Below are 21,012 nucleotides of genomic sequence, written 5' to 3' on the forward strand. Positions count from 1 at the left end.
TTCATCTTTAATAAATGTTGGTGTTTAAAAGTTATTTAGTAATATTTATCTGTTTAAACAACAATAAATGGTGACCGATCAAAACAATTTCGGAAAACTTCGCAGGTCACATGTCATTACAAAACTGCTTACTAAACCGGTGAACATGTTAATTGTTCCAGCTTCATTTGTTTTGTTTGTCGGCTTGGGATTAATCGACACGGGTGGTTGGGTATGGTAGGGTATAGCCGACTAGTAATGAAAAGACCGATTAGCACAATCAACAATGCAAACAGTCACTGTGTTTTTAACGTGTGGCTGCAATCAAGAATGTTTAGGTATATTTCGCTATCTTGGTACTTATATTTTACGAGAAATAAATTAACCGGACACCGTTTCTATAAATAGAAATAGGCTACTGCTTCCGGATAAGTTTGCTGTGACAAATGACGTTTGAAAGCAGATGTACTTTGTCATTTTGTAGACCACACAGACATCTGACTTGGTTAGTTTTATATAGGGGGGTCGGCTTATATACAAGGTCTATAATTTTAAAGCCGATTTGGAGGGTGAAACTAGGGGGTCGGCTAATGCATGGAGTCGGCTAATACACAGCGATATATGGTAATCTAAAAATACAGATTTGTAAAAATAAGGTTGCAATATGAGGAAAGTTTCAAGTAATCATTGTAGTCCCATGAAAAGTATACATTTAGCAAAATTGATTGAACAGAAATTAATTAATATATATGGATGTATATGCATGGCTTTGCATAAAAACAACTTTTGTTCTGTTGCTAAAACTCACAGTAAATGCTGCCTCCTTGATTTTGAGATTTTGAGAATATTTTAAAGGATCCTCTTCAAGATTTGTTTTCACTGGCTGGACAATATATTCAAAGGTCAAAGAGTCAACCGAGATGTTCTGCTTTCTGGCATGATTCTGAGACACAGCAGTGAGAAAACCTGTGTATCAATTGACATAATTATATAGCTGACAAAGTATGATATGTGTGCACATGGTTAAATTGCCAATACATTTATTGTCATTTATTAAATATACATGGTTGCTTATGAAAGTTACACACAACTAAGGACAAAATACTTTTCATAATTTAGTGCTAACTGTTTGGAGAATAAGAAGGTTGCTACATAAGACAGGTACTACTTAGCACATATTTGACTTTCTGTAAACTTAACAACAAACATAATCAAGTCAAACTTTAGACCAATACTGAGGATGCAAACCTGTTCACTAAACTGTGGGAATCGGTGCTGATCTGAGACCAATTTCACAACACATTGTTTGCCTAGTTTTAAATGTAAATATAAATGTACACACAAAAGCAATTCTCATAAGTACAAATTGTACAATAATTTTCTTTTGTCTGTCATAATCCATCTTCCTTAATTATGTAATTTTATCCATGAAATATATATATATAAATGAATGAATGAATGAATGTTTAATGAATCTCCAGTACAAAAATACACATCGGCTATTGGGTGTCATAGAAAGGTAAAAACTTGATATATATGTAAACATATAACTGCCAAATAAACTCCTGAACCTGACAGCCCATTTAGTCATGACAATCAAACAAAGGATATGAATGGCAATTAGAATGCCGAAGACCGATACTTACAGCTAATAACAGCTAGGATTATTTATGGTCTGTTTATGCACACTGGCATATAACTGTATTGCACTCTAAAATTTTACTTCAAGTTGAACTAAACTTGTGGAAAGAAAATGCTTGGATGGACTCCAAATTGAACTAACCTTGTGGAAAGAAAAATCCTGGAAGCCAGAAACTGTGTGGCTGAATTGGATAGGTATCCTCGAGTTCGTCGTCAGGCGAGGTGGCCGTCTGTGTCTGTGATGCAGGCTTATTGACGTTACTGAGAGCCTTGAACTTCCTCTCTATGGATCCCGTGATGAGCTCGGCCCACAGCGAGAAGAAGTCCACACGGTTTACCAGATCCCTGACCCACGACGCCAGGGGCTTTCGAGATTCATAGGCCACCATCTAAACAGTGTCAAGTGATTCACAAGGTTATTTAAAGAAAACAGGCCACAAATTTATGCTGCTAATTTATGATTTGCGAAAAAAGAAAACCATTTTTTCCTTTCATCTAGGCTATTCCTGTACTTCATTTTATTCATCAGTATTTAAAGATGAAACTCTTATAAGTATATCACAAAATTAAATTGTTATAAGTATATCACCACAATAAATGGTTCTGGATTAACACTAACTATTTTGATGTGTAACAACAACAATACATCTGAAACCCATAACAATAATACAAAATAAAGAAAATATATATTAATGCATAACCAATTTCAAAACAGAACACAAATCATTAACCTTCTGACTACTGCAGGCGAGATATCTCACCCGACGTCATGCCAGTCGACATACAATACATTCCCCAATTCATATTTCCCACTGTTTTGCACACGGCACTCGCTGCAAATACCGGAAATACAAAACAGGAAACACTTACTGACACTATGGCTGCCTTAGGTTTCCGTTTTTCAATGAAAAATACCTTGGAATTTTGGTTTTCGGCAAGTATTTTCGCTTGACAACAATGGTGGCACGTTGCATACATTTTTTAGGAATCGATAGCTTATTGCAATAGCAAATTTGATAATACGTTTGATCGTTTTACCAACAACGAAAATCACCAAATATTGAGATATGAATTGTAGATTGTTTTTTTTTTTAATTCTGGTCAGAAAACCACTGTTATCAGGAATAATGGACATAAATACTGGACAGCTGGCCACAAATGCCTGTAAGTAAATGCCTAATTTTAATCAACATTAACTGATCTAAAATGTCATATAAATTAGAAAAACCCACGAAAATAATACTTACCGATTTAAATATTTTATGTATTTATAAAACATTAAAGTGAATATATGTGAGTAAAAATTATAAACTTGTACCCACTCAACGTGGTTTTTGTCAAAAATTAATCTAGTAGTCTAAAGGTTAATAAAGACGATCACTGAAACATTTTTCTACATACATGAATTAAAAAAATTACCTTCCACTGAGCTGGAACCCTTTGAGTGAGCAAGGCCTTGTATGCATCTTCCAAAAGATCAGACATGATTATCTCCCCCTTAACTGCCTGTGTTAGCTCGGACAAAGACTTGTGGATGATATGTAGCAGATTGTTGAAGCGATCGATTTCCTGACGAAGCACTGTAATCAAGGCAGAGTTGCCCAGCACGGAATCTGTGGCTTCTTCCAACACTATAATTAAACAGTAACATTTAGAACTGTTATGCAGACAAATAACATTTGATTTTTTTAAAGTATTATCTTAGGATTGTGATTTAGCTTTCAGTTTTTAATTTTTAACCATTTTCTATTTCCCTTCCTGCTTGGCTTGCATAGAAAGAATATATATATATACTCTTCAAAAGAAGAAACGCAAAACCACATTGTCGTAACATTTGGAGAATTGATTTAATTATTGAATGGTGAGTCCGATAATTACCAAATGTTGCAGGATTGTTCACAATTCACTCTAGTCCATTGTGAGTAAGTGATAGGACACACCACCAAGGTCAAGGTCATCTGGAGTCAATACCGGGTGTGGCCTCCGCGTGTGTTGACAACTGCCTGGCACCGCCTGCCCCCGCCTGCCCATTGAAGCAACCAGAGTACGGATGATGTCCCGGGGGATGGTGGCCCACTCGGCCTGCAAGGCTGCTGCCAGCTCGGGCAGGGTCTGGGGCTGTGGTTGTCGCTGTCGGAGGCGTCAGTCCAACTCGTCCCATAGATGCTCAATTGGGTTCAAATCCGGTGATATCGATGGCCAAGGAAGGACATTAATGTTGTTGTTCTGTAGGAAAACCGTTGTGAGACGTGCTGTGTGAGGCCTGGCGTTGTCATGTTGGAACACTGCGTTGGCGTTGGCCATAACTGGAACGATGTGTGGCCGGAGGATCTGGTCAATGTAGCCCTGTGCATTCAGGTTGCCCTGCACGTGGACCAGGTCAGTTCTGCCAGTGTGTGAGATGGCTGCCCACACCATGACACTACCCCCGCCGAATCTGTCCACTTCCTGCACGCAGTTTGCCGCATAACGTTCACCACGATGCCTATACACGCGACATCTTCCATCATGACGTCGGAGCAGAAATCGGGACTCGTCACTGAACCACACCTGTCTCCATCGCAGTTGAGGCCATTGTCGATGAATCTGGCACCACTGCAGTCGGAGTCGACGGTGTTGTGGTGTTAAGATGACACCTCGAACTGGACGTCTGGCACGAATTCCTACCTCACGTAGGCAGTTCCGTACGGTCTGGTCGGATATCCTGCGCAAACCTGGTATTGCTGCGGCTGTGGAGGTGGCAGTAGTCAATCGTTCCCGAAGGTGGTGTACCCGGATGTAGCGGTCCTGCCCGGGGGTAGTGACCCGTGGTCGATCGGATCTAGGGAGGTCACGTGTTGATCCATGTTGCTGGTAACGGTCCCACAGTCTGGAGATGGTGCTTGGGGACACATGGAATGCCCTGGCAACGGCCGTTCTGGATTCGCCTGCGTCTAGTCGGCTGATGGCATTGTTTCTCTGCGGTTCACTGAGACGTGGCATGTCCTGGATTGTCAACTGTCGGCCAGATACAGAGGCCAGGCAAGCGAACACCCTGCACTTTTATACTGTCGGTGTTCATGTTGCACGTGCAGACAACGCACGTGCAGTGGTGACATGGTTTGCACGTGGCTGCGTTTTTGCGAATATTCACATTTTGGAACTTTATTGTACAGTATCTGCGTTTTATCGAATGTAACCGTGGGAATGTGTTTGGGACATGCAATGACCTTATATTCACAAAGCATGAACCGGTAGGAAACATAAAATCGGAGTTATAACCCATTTGTACCCTTTTGCGTTTCTTTTTTTGAAGAGTATATATATATATATACAAATTACTACAGGAAACTAAACAGTTTGCTTATGTACCTGGCTGTAGTAGTTTTCACCTTGCATTGTCAAGACAATTTAAGAGAAGGTAATTAACTGGGATATAATTATAAAAATGAATGACAGAATCCTGTTTTGATTAGCAACATACAGTCTTCAGTTAAACCTCCTCACAGATATATTACTGTTTTTTTAATACCCAGTTTGTAGAAGTAGTTCTTGGATAAAAAAAACACCGTCTAGATTTTTTTTCAGGATTTTAATGCCACCCAAAAACTGAAAAAGCTCACAGTAAGCCCCCCACTTTTCATATCAAGACCTTGCAAAATTTCCCAGATTTTTAAAAACAAAATGATTTGCGAAATAACTCAGTGGATTCATTAAAAGGATGCAATGCCCAGTAATTAATATAGTAAAAATAATCCTCACTTAGTCTATCCTTCTGCTTGATCCTTAGATCAGTAGAACTCTCCTTCAGAATGAGACTCTTCAAAGAATAGCGTGGCAGCAGCCGAGTCCCTTTGTTTGCGGTGTCTGCGTCATCAGTTTCTTCAATACTCTTGGGCAGATGTTTATCAATGTCCGTACATATGTCCAACACAATTTCATCGTTACTCTTCTGAGATCTGAAATTTTAACAAGCAACAATTTTATGTACAGCTGGCCTGTGTTCTATATATAGGTTTTCTTTATGGGCACTCGCTACAACTTGACACGTTCCTGCTATATTATATTCATTTAACATTATGCACATAAAAAAAGGCTAGTGAGTATTTCATAACACCACAGAGTGCTTGAATCAACTGAATACAGGGTTGACTACAAGTCTTTAGCACTATTAAAATACGATCTGTCGAATAATCCCGAAATATTTTAGTTAATATATTAAAAAACCCTGAAAAAACCCATTTCATATAAAGTTTGTTTGTTTTGTTTATTGACACCACAAGAGCACATTGATGTATTAATCATCGGCTACCGAACGTCAAATATTTAGTAATTGTGATATATAGTCGTAGACAGGAAACCTGCTACAGTAGGATAGCACATGCCACAGCCTTTGTTATACCAGTTGCACCAAAGAAACAGACTGCAATACAGCTAAATTTTAAACATTTTATTTATAGTCTTAATGTAATATGCAATGTGGTTTACTATTTAAAACTATAAAATTCAATGTGTATTTACCCTGTGAGTCCAACATAGATGCGTGGCTGAACACTGACAATGATGTCAATAAATTCACCAGCCTGGATTTCCCGACATGTCTTCTCAGCATTATCCGTCATACCCAGCATGTCAGGGTATTCATAGTTGGGAAGTTCTTCAACGTACTTAATCACATCAGACAAGGTGTAGGTGTCTGGAATGGGCTTATATTGCTGAAAACAAATTCACCAGTAACATGTCAAAACATTATTCACTTTAAAAAATTTTTTAAAATTAAACATGTACAGTTGAACTGAGGTAAACAATATTAAATTAATCTATTTTTAAGAACTTTTTCAAAGCTCAGAAATGATTTGCAATTTCTTGCTGGCATATATTTACCGATTTAAAATTTGATACTACCCCAATTTAAAACAAGGATGTGCTTGGTGTTCCAGACTACATAAAGCACTGTCCTTTAAAACTGAAGTATTATACAAGGATGTTAAATATCAAATGATTACTTACTCCATCTGCTGAGAAAGTATGATCTTCCTTGAGAATGTTCTCACAGTAAAACCTTCCAAGCATACTGAGAAGACATCGCCTGTCCCAGTCATCTGTGACACGACCACCAAAAGTTACCTCCCCTGTCAGGTAACGGAGTGCTGTCCACGGTACAGTGTCCTGTTCTTCCAGCAACATTTGGAGTTTCAAGAGTGAAACCTGAATACAGAAAACTCAATCTGAAGTTCTCTTATGGTCAAATATGTAGTAAGAAATAAAACCTTAACAACTGGAGCACAAAATAGAGAATAGAGGTGGTTTATGGTCTACACTATCAAGGTCAAATACAGCAGTGTGAAATGAAACCTTACCAACTGTAGAGAATAGAGGTGGTTACAACCCACAGTCATGGTCAAATACAGGAGTGCTAAATGAAACCTTACCAACTGTAGAGAATAGAGGTGGTTACAACCCACAGTCATGGTCAAATATAGCAGTGCTAAATGAAATCTTACCAACTGTAGAGAATAGAGGTGGTTACAACCCACAGTCATGGTCAAATATAGCAGTGCTAAATGAAATCTTACCAACTGTAGAGAATAGAGGTGGTTACAACCCCCAGTCACGGTCAAATATAGCAGTGCTAAATGAAACCTTACCAACTGTAGAGAATAGAGGTGGTTACAACCCACAGTCACAGTCAAATACAGCAGTGTGAAATAAAACCTTACCAACTGTAGAGAATAGAGGTGGTTACAACCCACAGTCATGGTCAAATAAAGCAGTGCTAAATGAAATCTTACCAACTGTAGAGAATAGAGGTGGTTACAACCCACAGTCATGGTCAAATATAGCAGTGCTAAATGAAACCTTACCAACTGTAGAGAATAGAGGTGGTTACAACCCACAGTCATGGTCAAATATAGCAGTGCTAAATGAAATCTTACCAACTGTAGAGAATAGAGGTGGTTACAACCCACAGTCACAGTCAAATATAGCAGTGCTAAATGAAATCTTACCAACTGTAGAGAATAGAGGTGGTTACAACCCACAGTCACAGTCAAATACAGGAGTGCTAAATGAAATCTTACCAACTGTAGAGAATAGAGGTGGTTACAACCCACAGTCACAGTCAAATACAGCAGTGTGAAATGAAACCTTACCAACTGTAGAGAATAGAGGTGGTTACAACCCACAGTCACAGTCAAATACAGCAGTGTGAAATGAAACCTTACCAACTGTAGAGAATAGAGGTGGTTACAACCCACAGTCACAGTCAAATACAGCAGTGTGAAATGAAACCTTACCAACTGTAGAGAATAGAGGTGGTTACAACCCACAGTCACAGTCAAATACAGCAGTGTGAAATAAAACCTTACCAACTGTAGAGAATAGAGGTGGTTACAACCCACAGTCACAGTCAAATACAGCAGTGTGAAATGAAACCTTACCAACTGTAGAGAATAGAGGTGGTTACAACCCACAGTCACAGTCAAATACAGCAGTGTGAAATGAAACCTTACCAACTGTAGAGAATAGAGGTGGTTACAACCCACAGCCATGGTCAAATATAGCAGAGCTAAATGAAATCTTACCAACTGTAGAGAATAGAGGTGGTTACAACCCACAGTCACAGTCAAATACAGCAGTGTGAAATGAAACCTTACCAACTGTAGAGAATAGAGGTGGTTACAACCCACAGTCACAGTCAAATACAGCAGTGTGAAATAAAACCTTACCAACTGTAGAGAATAGAGGTGGTTACAACCCACAGTCACAGTCAAATACAGCAGTGTGAAATGAAACCTTACCAACTGTAGAGAATAGAGGTGGTTACAACCCACAGTCACAGTCAAATACAGCAGTGTGAAATGAAACCTTACCAACTGTAGAGAATAGAGGTGGTTACAACCCACAGCCATGGTCAAATATAGCAGAGCTAAATGAAATCTTACCAACTGTAGAGAATAGAGGTGGTTACAACCCACAGTCACAGTCAAATACAGCAGTGTGAAATGAAACCTTACCAACTGTAGAGAATAGAGGTGGTTACAACCCACAGTCACAGTCAAATACAGCAGTGTGAAATAAAACCTTACCAACTGTAGAGAATAGAGGTGGTTACAACCCACAGTCACAGTCAAATACAGCAGTGTGAAATGAAACCTTACCAACTGTAGAGAATAGAGGTGGTTACAACCCACAGTCACAGTCAAATACAGCAGTGTGAAATGAAACCTTACCAACTGTAGAGAATAGAGGTGGTTACAACCCACAGTCACAGTCAAATACAGCAGTGTGAAATAAAACCTTACCAACTGTAGAGAATAGAGGTGGTTACAACCCACAGTCACAGTCAAATACAGCAGTGTGAAATGAAACCTTACCAACTGTAGAGAATAGAGGTGGTTACAACCCACAGTCACAGTCAAATACAGCAGTGCTAAATGAAACCTTACCAACTGTAGAGAATAGAGGTGATTACAACCCACAGTCACAGTCAAATACAGCAGTGCTAAATGAAATCTTACCAACTGTAGAGAATAGAGGTGGTTACAACCCACAGTCACAGTCAAATACAGCAGTGTGAAATGAAACCTTACCAACTGTAGAGAATAGAGGTGGTTACAACCCACAGTCACAGTCAAATACAGCAGTGTGAAATAAAACCTTACCAACTGTAGAGAATAGAGGTGGTTACAACCCACAGTCACAGTCAAATACAGGAGTGCTAAATGAAATCTTACCAACTGTAGAGAATAGAGGTGGTTACAACCCACAGTCACAGTCAAATACAGCAGTGTGAAATAAAACCTTACCAACTGTAGAGAATAGAGGTGGTTACAACCCACAGTCACAGTCAAATACAGCAGTGTGAAATGAAACCTTACCAACTGTAGAGAATAGAGGTGGTTACAACCCACAGTCACAGTCAAATACAGCAGTGTGAAATGAAACCTTACCAACTGTAGAGAATAGAGGTGGTTACAACCCACAGTCACAGTCAAATACAGCAGTGTGAAATAAAACCTTACCAACTGTAGAGAATAGAGGTGGTTACAACCCACAGTCACGGTCAAATACAGCAGTGTGAAATAAAACCTTACCAACTGTAGAGAATAGAGGTGGTTACAACCCACAGTCACGGTCAAATACAGCAGTGTGAAATAAAACCTTACCAACTGTAGAGAATAGAGGTGGTTACAACCCACAGCCATGGTCAAATACAGCAGTGTGAAATAAAACCTTACCAACTGTAGAGAATAGAGGTGGTTACAACCCACAGTCACAGTCAAATACAGCAGTGTGAAATAAAACCTTACCAACTGTAGAGAATAGAGGTGGTTACAACCCACAGCCATGGTCAAATATAGCAGAGCTAAATGAAATCTTACCAACTGTAGAGAATAGAGGTGGTTACAACCCACAGTCACAGTCAAATACAGCAGTGTGAAATGAAACCTTACCAACTGTAGAGAATAGAGGTGGTTACAACCCACAGCCATGGTCAAATATAGCAGAGCTAAATGAAATCTTACCAACTGTAGAGAATAGAGGTGATTACAACCCACAGTCACAGTCAAATACAGCAGTGTGAAATGAAACCTTACCAACTGTAGAGAATAGAGGTGGTTACAACCCACAGTCACAGTCAAATATAGCAGTGTGAAATAAAACCTTACCAACTGTAGAGAATAGAGGTGGTTACAACCCACAGTCACAGTCAAATACAGCAGTGTGAAATGAAACCTTACCAACTGTAGAGAATAGAGGTGGTTACAACCCACAGTCACGGTCAAATACAGCAGTGTGAAATGAAATCTTACCAACTGTAGAGAATAGAGGTGGTTACAACACACAGCCATGGTCAAATACAGCAGTGTGAAATAAAACCTTACCAACTGTAGAGAATAGAGGTGGTTACAACCCACAGTCACGGTCAAATATAGCAGAGCTAAATGAAATCTTACCAACTGTAGAGAATAGAGGTGGTTACAACCCACAGTCATGGTCAAATATAGCAGAGCTAAATGAAATCTTACCAACTGTAGAGAATAGAGGTGGTTACAACCCACAGTCATGGTCAAATATAGCAGTGCTAAATGAAATCTTACCAACTGTAGAGAATAGAGGTGGTTACAACCCACAGTCATGGTCAAATATAGCAGTGCTAAATGAAATCTTACCAACTGTAGAGAATAGAGGTGGTTACAACCCACAGTCATGGTCAAATATAGCAGTGCTAAATGAAATCTTACCAACTGTAGAGAATAGAGGTGGTTACAACCCACAGTCATGGTCAAATATAGCAGTGCTAAATGAAATCTTACCAACTGTAGAGAATAGAGGTGGTTACAACCCACAGCCATGGTCAAATATAGCAGTGCTAAATGAAATCTTACCAACTGTAGAGAATAGAGGTGGTTACAACCCACAGTCACAGTCAAATATAGCAGAGCTAAATGAAATCTTACCAACTGTAGAGAATAGAGGTGGTTACAACCCACAGCCATGGTCAAATACAGGAGTGCTAAATGAAATCTTACCAACTGTAGAGAATAGAGGTGGTTACAACCCACAGTCACAGTCAAATACAGGAGTGCTAAATGAAATCTTACCAACTGTAGAGAATAGAGGTGGTTACAACCCACAGTCACAGTCAAATACAGCAGAGCTAAATGAAATCTTACCAACTGTAGAGAATAGAGGTGGTTACAACCCCCAGTCACGGTCAAATATAGCAGAGCTAAACAAAACCTTATTAGAGGTGGTTATAACCCACAGTCACAGTCAAATATAGCAGTGCTAAATGAAACCTTACCAACTGTAGAGAATAGAGGTGGTTACAACCCACAGTCACAGTCAAATATAGCAGTGCTAAATGAAATCTTACCAACTGTAGAGAATAGAGGTGGTTACAACCCACAGTCACAGTCAAATATAGCAGTGTGAAATGAAACCTTACCAACTGTAGAGAATAGAGGTGGTTACAACCCACAGTCACGGTCAAATACAGCAGTGTGAAATGAAATCTTACCAACTGTAGAGAATAGAGGTGGTTACAACCCACAGCCATGGTCAAATACAGCAGTGTGAAATAAAACCTTACCAATTGTAGAGAATAGAGGTGGTTACAACCCCCAGTCACGGTCAAATATAGCAGAGCTAAATGAAATCTTACCAACTGTAGAGAATAGAGGTGGTTACAACCCACAGTCATGGTCAAATATAGCAGAGCTAAATGAAATCTTACCAACTGTAGAGAATAGAGGTGGTTACAACCCACAGTCATGGTCAAATATAGCAGAGCTAAATGAAATCTTACCAACTGTAGAGAATAGAGGTGGTTACAACCCCCAGTCACGGTCAAATATAGCAGAGCTAAACAAAACCTTATTAGAGGTGGTTATAACCCACAGTCACAGTCAAATATAGCAGTGCTAAATGAAACCTTACCAACTGTAGAGAATAGAGGTGGTTACAACCCACAGTCACAGTCAAATATAGCAGTGCTAAATGAAATCTTACCAACTGTAGAGAATAGAGGTGGTTACAACCCAGTCATGGTCAAATATAGCAGTGCTAAATGAAACCTTACCAACTGTAGAGAATAGAGGTGGTTACAACCCACAGTCATGGTCAAATATAGCAGTGCTAAATGAAATCTTACCAACTGTAGAGAATAGAGGTGGTTACAACCCACAGTCATGGTCAAATATAGCAGTGCTAAATGAAATCTTACCAACTGTAGAGAATAGAGGTGGTTACAACCCACAGTCACAGTCAAATATAGCAGTGCTAAATGAAACCTTACCAACTGTAGAGAATAGAGGTGGTTACAACCCACAGTCACAGTCAAATACAGCAGTGTGAAATAAAACCTTACCAACTGTAGAGAATAGAGGTGGTTACAACCCACAGTCACAGTCAAATATAGCAGTGTGAAATAAAACCTTACCAACTGTAGAGAATAGAGGTGGTTACAACCCACAGTCACGGTCAAATACAGCAGTGTGAAATAAAACCTTACCAACTGTAGAGAATAGAGGTGGTTACAACCCACAGTCACGGTCAAATATAGCAGAGCTAAATGAAATCTTACCAACTGTAGAGAATAGAGGTGGTTACAACCCACAGTCACAGTCAAATATAGCAGTGTGAAATGAAATCTTACCAACTGTAGAGAATAGAGGTGGTTACAACCCACAGTCACGGTCAAATATAGCAGTGCTAAATGAAATCTTACCAACTGTAGAGAATAGAGGTGGTTACAACCCACAGTCAGAGTCAAATATAGCAGAGCTAAATGAAATCTTACCAACTGTAGAGAATAGAGGTGGTTACAACCCACAGTCACGGTCAAATATAGCAGTGCTAAATGAAATCTTACCAACTGTAGAGAATAGAGGTGGTTACAACCCACAGTCATGGTCAAATATAGCAGTGCTAAATGAAATCTTACCAACTGTAGAGAATAGAGGTGGTTACAACCCACAGTCATGGTCAAATATAGCAGTGCTAAATGAAACCTTACCAACTGTAGAGAATAGAGGTGGTTACAACCCACAGTCACAGTCAAATACAGCAGTGTGAAATAAAACCTTACCAACTGTAGAGAATAGAGGTGGTTACAACCCACAGTCACGGTCAAATATAGCAGAGCTAAACAAAACCTTATTAGAGGTGGTTATAACCCACCTGGTCCAGTATCCTTTTATCCACCATGAAGTCCATTTTTTCTTCTCACACTAATAACACCTCATTATCTTTCTTTATTACCACCAAAATCCTCATTCCAGTTCATATCTCTCAAACTATAATAGGTGCTTGTTTTTTGTGGCCATTAATATGACATGCATGCCAAATTCCATTAGTTATGCCTTGAGCTTAGCATAGGGCTCCTGTACAAATCAAAATGGACTGACATAGTAGTTCAGATATTGGCTTTATGGCTTCACCTCCACATACTCACTCCTCCCAGAGCAATATATGATATATAACGGCTCAATAGGGGAGATGACTAACTGATTTTTCTCCAACTATTAACAGCACTAACCATTAACCTCTGTCCTGGACGAACAGCCCAGATAGCTGAAAGACACAGACAGTATACCTTAATTGGATATAACCATGGAAATCAAGTTAAAGTGAAAGGAAAGGACAAAATTTAAAAACTAAATGTAAATAAGTAACTGTCAAAGAAATACAACAGGAAATACAGCAAGCTCACCTCTAAGTCTGAGTCGTTGAATTCGTAAGGAATATTCCAGCCTAAAGTGCCATACTTCTTGCGTTCGAGGATGACGCTGTTGAAGAGACAGAGTCCAAACAGCAGCTTGCGCCACTCAGGCCTGTTAACACCTTCATTGTAGAGCTTCTCTGTCACTATGCCCGTGCCACCACTGCCAAACATACGCTGCATGTTGTTCTTAATGCCTTGTGGAGATTCTACAGTCATCTAAAGTTTTAGTTAAAAGAAAATAACCATTATACATGTAATTATTATTATTATAGTCATTTGTAAAAAAAAAAAATTATATATAATAATAATAATAGTATGAAGATGATTATGATGATGATAAAACAGATTTGGAGAAAATTGTAACTCATAAAGTCTATATTGCTTACTTACATCCACATATTCTATCCAGGATAATCTTTGATGTCTATTTGATTAATTTACACTGTTATCCATTAGCAACCTGGATTAGGGTATTAATGGAACATGCTGCAAAATGTAAAAATACACAAAACCCAAAAATAAAAGTGCCTACATTTGAGGTGACCTTTGAGCATGAGCCCAGAGTCAAATGGTAATTGTGCATCCGCTCTAGAATAGCCCTGCCAATCAGTATTCAACACAATGGTAACTAACATCATGACTGTTTGACAGAATGAGACTGTACAAGCTATAAGCATGAGGTACTCCATGAATGAAGAATTTTCTGATGACACTGGTACAAAAAGCCCTACCTTGATGCCTGTCTGTAGAATGGAGATTGGAAAACAAGGATCAGGCTTGGAACTCAGCCACAGACGGAACTGAGGATCTGTGTCAGTGTTGGGTTTACTGAATCTAAAAATATCAACACAAAACATGATTTACGGACTATTTACATTAGTTCAGCACTTAATCTTCATACAGTACCTAGTGCAGAAAACAAATTAAGATTTATTTAAAGAAAATGGACGGCAACAGTTTGTGAGATAATATAATAAGATGAAAAAACTGTTAATTATTTAGATTATATATTTAGATTATAATGAACAATGAGATACAGATAATTTATCAACGTGAATTAATGATGAAATCCCAGGCCTTAACGGATGGTTTACAACATAAATAGATGAGAAATGGATAATTCATAATTCATCAATGCAAGTTGCTGATTTTGTAAAATTACCCACAGTTACTTTTAACTGCTTAAAACAATGTCTCTGCTGTCAGAAGCAATTCACTCATTGATTATGTTATATATCTCTACACACTTAGTTACCTCTGCATATTTAATATAGAACACTCATTAAAAAACCAGCCATAGATAAAATATAAAAACCCAAATCAGTATAAGATAAAATACAAATAATAATAATTTAAGATAGAATCTAATTTAAAAAAATGCTGATTCACATATCTCTAAAATAAAATATTTCGTTCATTCAATCTATATAGGATCCCTAAAAACAGCAACTAGAAATACTTCTGAACAATGGCTTGTAGTCTTGGCATCCAGGAAGCAGCTAGGTGACAGTTTTGTAAGAAGACCCATCTTCCCTTCAAAATTTGAGCTTTAGAAATGAGCTCTTCTGCTTTCGGTCCCTGACCTCGACCCAGGGAGATCATGTCCAGATGTAAGGTACTACCTCGTAGCTCCTTGGCAAATCTCAACAGCTGAGTAGCTGGATCACAGCCTAAATGATGAAAATTATACAAAATTAAATCACAAAATCTTGTTTTTAGGCTCATGATGTATAAAGTTTACTTAACAGTGGAAGACCATCATTATATCTAGAAACAAAACATATTCTGTAAATGTTTTCAACAAGTTTAAGAAGACAAAACGTACAACACAGTAGTACTGTCTGATGTTAAGAAAGGTGAACTCAGCAATGCTTACTGTGGAAGCCTAAACTGATGTCCTGAAATTAGTCGAGAATAAGTGAGAAAGTTACATTTATTCCTACTTTGCATTTGTATTCGAGATACCACTATTATATGTAAACTGGTCTATTTGCAACATAACATTCTACATTAAGATGATGCTTCATTTGTTAATAAAAATTAAGAGTAAAGCTGTAATAGGGTTATTCCATAAACATCATCACATGGGAATTGTGATACATTTTACCTAATCATTGACAATTACTTTTTATGTTTTATTTGGTCATCATGTTCTTCCAATACAACAAATGCAGGCACGGTAGAAGCAAGTAAACATTGAGGGGGCTGAAGGAGATTGAGGGTGCAAAGCAAAGTTTCTAAGGGTGGGGGGGGTGGGGATATGTTTCCCTGTAAAATTTTGAAAAATAGATGTCCTGAAATGCAATTTCCTGCATGCTACAAGTAAAATTCATCTTTGCCTTAAGATTTACTACCAATAATATTTTTATTAAGAATTATATTACATGGGCCCCGTTTTATGAAGTGATCTTTTTGCACTAAGATCACTTTGTAAAATGGGGCCTAGGTCACAAAATAAAGATGACTGAAGTTTTGACTTTTGACCGAGTAACAAGTAACATAATTATCAAATGATAATCAACACAATTTGCAGGACTTCTAGAATTTTAATAAAATCCACCAGCCATGGGATCAGTGATTTAGAAAATTTACTAGCCATGATTAGAAATTCACTAGCCCTACTTTACTTAAATACAATTAGATGCAGGTATGTCACCCAAAGAGGGAGATAAAGCTTAAAAACCCTTCGATTTGGGTAGGTGAGTGGGACAGAAAAGTCATATTTACAAAACAGACATAAATGCAGCATTTGATACCTTTGCTTTTTTACTAGCCCTCGGGCATGATGATGGTATTTTATTTTACTAGCTCAACAATGAATATCACTATCCATGGAATTGGGGCTACCATAATCTAGAATCCCTGCAATTTGTAAAGCAAGGTATCACCTGGTGACAAGATGAAGATGAGTGGTGTCTTGGCTTTTGAATCTTCATACACTTCTTTGAGATCAAACGCGCCAGTCGACAAATACTTCTGACCCAGCTGTTCCTCGATGAATGTGGCCACGGAAGCAGACAGCATGTCCAGTCGTAAGATCTTGATGAGGATAAGACGCTGGAAGCAGGACAGGTTCTCCCATTGGAATACAAAACCTTGTCCAGGTGTTACGTTCTCCTCACCTTCTTGTCCTGTCGACTCTATAGAAAGGAAAGGAATGTTTGTTTAATCTGTTGCTGTTAAGTATGTAACATACAGTAATTGTGACTCTTAAGTGTGTAGAGTGAGACCATTTCTTTCTTTGTTTTGTTTAATGACAACACTAAATCACATTGATTTATTAATCATTTAAGGATTGTCTGTTATTTCTTTTACATTTATTGGAGTATGAACAAAAAACAATCATCTGCAAACTGTGTGAATCGGCAAAGTCATTCTTACACACCAGTAAGTTTCCAGATGATTTTTTTTTTCAAACCAGATGAACGTAAAAGAAATAACAGACAATACTTATAATTAAATTTAAATCATACTAGCTAATAATAACACTAAAACTTCATACTTTATTTTGAATAATTTTTTGGTCCATAAACAATAATGCTTAATAATACAACTTGCTTATATAAAATGACGTCATCAGATATGACATTCCCTGATGAAGCAATTTTTATATTCATCGAGTAATGAACAAACTCCCATTAATGGGATGACTTTATGTTGTAATGAATCAAACAGATTATTGGCTACTGGATGTCAAACATGGTAATTCAAACATTTTGTCATTATCAGCTAGGGATCTTTTATATGCACCATCCCACAGATGGCATGGCACATACAACGGCCTTTGATACACCAGTTGTAGTGCACTGGCTGGAACAAGAAATATCCCGGTGAGAGACAAATCCATACAGTCATAAATATAGGCCAGTCCCAATTCTGAAATAAATAGGGAGGGTGGGGATAGGCGACGGATGTAGGATGTCAGATATAAAAATAAGAGCTCAATAACAGAGGGTCTTCTCCAGCGGAATGAAAAGTGCACCTCTACACTAACAGGACTTTTATCCAGTAGCAGGCCTTTAGATTTCAGTAATTTGGGCACGGCAGTTGTTTTTCGTCTGTTCGAATGATCATCTGTACACAATGTTATTAACAGCTGTTGAAAACTGGTAGATATTCAGAAACACATTTCTAGTTATTTTAACCTAATTAAAGCTTACAATTTCAATGGTTTTGAGATCAGGATGTTGTACTTAATTTTGGCATTATTATTTTGAGAATGCATATTTTGAGCACATCATTTATTGCCTTGACTTGGGTGCAATTTAAAGCCCTGAGTAGGTATGGCCCCCAAGTCTTGACAAAACAGCAAGAATGGGTTTACTGATGGGCGTGCTACATATATGTACTTCATAACATTTCACTCTATAAAAGTTTACTACTGAGCTATGTCTAGTTCCTTCTGAATTTACGAAAATGTAATAAGTAAAGAAATAAAATAGAGACAAATGAAGGTGTAAGTAACCTAGAACAAATGGTGTAGCCAGGAAGGTGTAAGGATTATCTGCTGTACAGAAGGCGTCCCACTGACAGGAGCAGGTGAGGATACTGCGACACATCTTATCAAACACAGTCAGGGTAGCGTCGAGGTGCTGGCACTGAAGCCACATGTTTCCATTGATCCACTTCGGGGGAGTCTTATGTTGTCTCCACTCTTTATCACCAGCGTGAGCTTCAGATTCTAGTCTTTCCATCGATGTTAACCCTGAATAGTAAGCAAATATACTTTACAAATAATACTGATGTCATAAAACAACCTACATACTTATAGTGACCTAATTCACGCAAGTTTTCCTGTCTGCTGCTGTGTAGTGTATGTTCAGAAAATGATCACGAATGACCTCACATATAAATAACGATGACATCTTTGTTTTCAAATAAAGTCTTGAATATTTAGCATACATTTGTAGGTATTGGGTATTTTGTTAGATGCTCTGTGGTGCTTACATAAAAGCAAAAGTAGGAATAACACTTTTCAATCGTTACTGAGAAAACAAAATAAAATAAATTTAAACCTTATAGCTCATCGTTAACAATTTTTATTATAAAGTTTACCTTTTACTCAAACACAGGACAAAACTGCAGTGACAAACGTACCATCGTGTTCTGTCAGCACCTTGCTGTCAGTCATGCTGGCCATGATGCTGCCCTGTAGGAACACCAGCCACTCGGTCTCGTTGATGTTCCCGATGGAGCTCGTGTGATCCTCAAACTTGGAGTTGACCCTCATCACACTGCTGGTGATCATGAATGAGAACATGAGCTGGTGGTACGCGAACAGGCCCACGCAGACTACTCTGTAGATGCTGTACGTCAGGCGATCAATCATCTTCCTCAAGTGCTTTTTGAGGACTTCCAGTTCCGAGTGCGACATCACCTCCTCCAATTCTTTGTGCAGAGCGGACCCATTGGAGGAATTGGACGAGTCGGTATCCGAGTCTTTGTACAGACTTGCCACACTGGAAGGTCGTAAGACGCCACTAAGGTGCTCTGTTGGAGGTGTCGGAGTCCGCTGTTCGCCATCACTGGATATGCACATGGAGAACATGTCTTGAAACCAGGTCAGTGAGAACTGATACATGACATCGATTGAGGCAAGATCAGCCAACACAAAATATAACACTGCTCCTCGAGTGGCCACCTAGAAATAATTTTTTATTTTTATGTTACATAGTAATGTTTTCAAAATCAAAGAACATTTTATTAGATGTCTTTAGGTACATGAAAATCCAACTATTACAGAAATGAAAATACTTTAGTTTTCTTTTTCTGTTACTTACTAATTTAATGTCAGTATAATGGTTAAACTTCTCATTTACTTTCTTTTTCTTTTTTCATGTTTTCTTTTGCTTTTGTTTTGTTTTGTTTTTCAGGATTAGTGTAGCCCTGCCTCCGTACCCAACTCTATGTGATAATTTGTTATGTAACCATGAGCTGTAACAATGGCCCACTTACTGGTAAATATCTCTTTCTGGCTATGTTGAGTTTCTTCTCCGTCTCCTCCGACTGATTAACCCGGTGATAGATCTCCTCGGCCATTCCTTTACTCTTCTGTAGAGTGTCAACCAGATCCTGATCATCCAAGATATGACCTGGCCAACAAAAGACCATGCATATGAATCAAACCACGATAATAATATTGCATCATGTATTAATTACAGAACGCATGCAAAACAGGATAATAATATTGCATCATGTATTAATTACAGAACGCATGCAAAACACGATAATAATATTGCATCATGTATTAATTACAGAACGCATGCAAAACACGATAATAATATTGCATCATGTATTAATTACAGAACGCATGCAAAACACGATAATAATATTGCATCATGTATTAATTACAGAACGCATGCAAAACCTTCAAAGTTTGGTTTGTTTAACGACACCACAAGAGGACATTGATTTATTAATCGGCTGTTAGATGTCAAACATTTCGTAATTTTAACATATAGTCTTAGAGAGGAAACCTGCTAAAATTTTTCATTAGTTGCAAGGGATCTTTTATATGCACCATCCTAGACAGGATAGCACATACCATAGCCTTTGATATACCAGTTGTGGTGCACTGGCTGGAATGAGAAATAGCCCAATGGGCCACATGCATGCATGCACAAACAGGTATACATACAGGGGGGCGGGACATAGCCCAGTGGTAAAGCGCTTGACTGATGCACGGTCGGTTTGGGCTATTTCTTGTTCCAGCTAGTGTGCTGCGACTGGTATATCAAAGGCCGTAGTATGTGCTATCCTGTCTGTGGGATGGTGCATATAAAAGATTCCTTGCTGCATTAGGAAAAATGTAGCGGGTTTCCTCTGATGACTACTTGTCAGAATTACCAAATGTTTGGCATCTAATAGCAGATGATTAATTAATCAATGTGCTCCAGTGGTGTCGTTAAACAAAACAAACTTTTATATCCATATAGACCCATATATGAGATGAAAATGATGTAACAAAACATTTTGAAACTTTGCAGGAACTTAAACAGTTAGGGATTATTGTGACTTTTTCATCAATGAACAACATGTAAAGTTTTGGGATGTCTCTCTCTCTTAGGATGGCACTAAAATGTATAATTTTGGAAGTTTTTTTATTTTGAAAAATGTTCCCCCCTCTGTCTCACTCTCTGTCTGTCTGTCTGTGTCTCTGTCTCTGTCTCTCTCTCTCACAC

At 38.4% G+C, this 21,012-nt stretch overlaps 1 protein-coding gene across 2 annotated transcripts in view; it reads right to left on the bottom strand.

Moving 5' to 3' along the window:
- Window positions 1–21,012, bottom strand: part of LOC121371282 (dynein heavy chain 6, axonemal-like) — a 118,716-nt gene that overhangs the window by 4,959 nt on the left and 92,745 nt on the right. For both annotated transcript variants that reach the window (XM_041497060.1, XM_041497059.1), the window contains 13 exons: window positions 19,787–19,923; window positions 18,929–19,472; window positions 18,297–18,536; window positions 16,720–16,971; window positions 15,291–15,501; window positions 14,563–14,665; window positions 13,820–14,047; window positions 6,610–6,807; window positions 6,121–6,314; window positions 5,362–5,558; window positions 3,040–3,251; window positions 1,763–2,009; window positions 788–945 (listed from right to left, as the gene is read on the bottom strand). In XM_041497060.1, coding sequence (XP_041352994.1) covers window positions 788–945; window positions 1,763–2,009; window positions 3,040–3,251; window positions 5,362–5,558; window positions 6,121–6,314; window positions 6,610–6,807; window positions 13,820–14,047; window positions 14,563–14,665; window positions 15,291–15,501; window positions 16,720–16,971; window positions 18,297–18,536; window positions 18,929–19,472; window positions 19,787–19,923 — 2,921 coding nt within the window. The remainder of the gene's footprint in view (window positions 1–787; window positions 946–1,762; window positions 2,010–3,039; window positions 3,252–5,361; window positions 5,559–6,120; window positions 6,315–6,609; window positions 6,808–13,819; window positions 14,048–14,562; window positions 14,666–15,290; window positions 15,502–16,719; window positions 16,972–18,296; window positions 18,537–18,928; window positions 19,473–19,786; window positions 19,924–21,012) is intronic.

Source organism: Gigantopelta aegis, chromosome 4 (assembly GCF_016097555.1).
Source record: "Gigantopelta aegis isolate Gae_Host chromosome 4, Gae_host_genome, whole genome shotgun sequence".
Taxonomy (NCBI): Eukaryota; Metazoa; Mollusca; class Gastropoda; order Neomphalida; family Peltospiridae; genus Gigantopelta; species Gigantopelta aegis.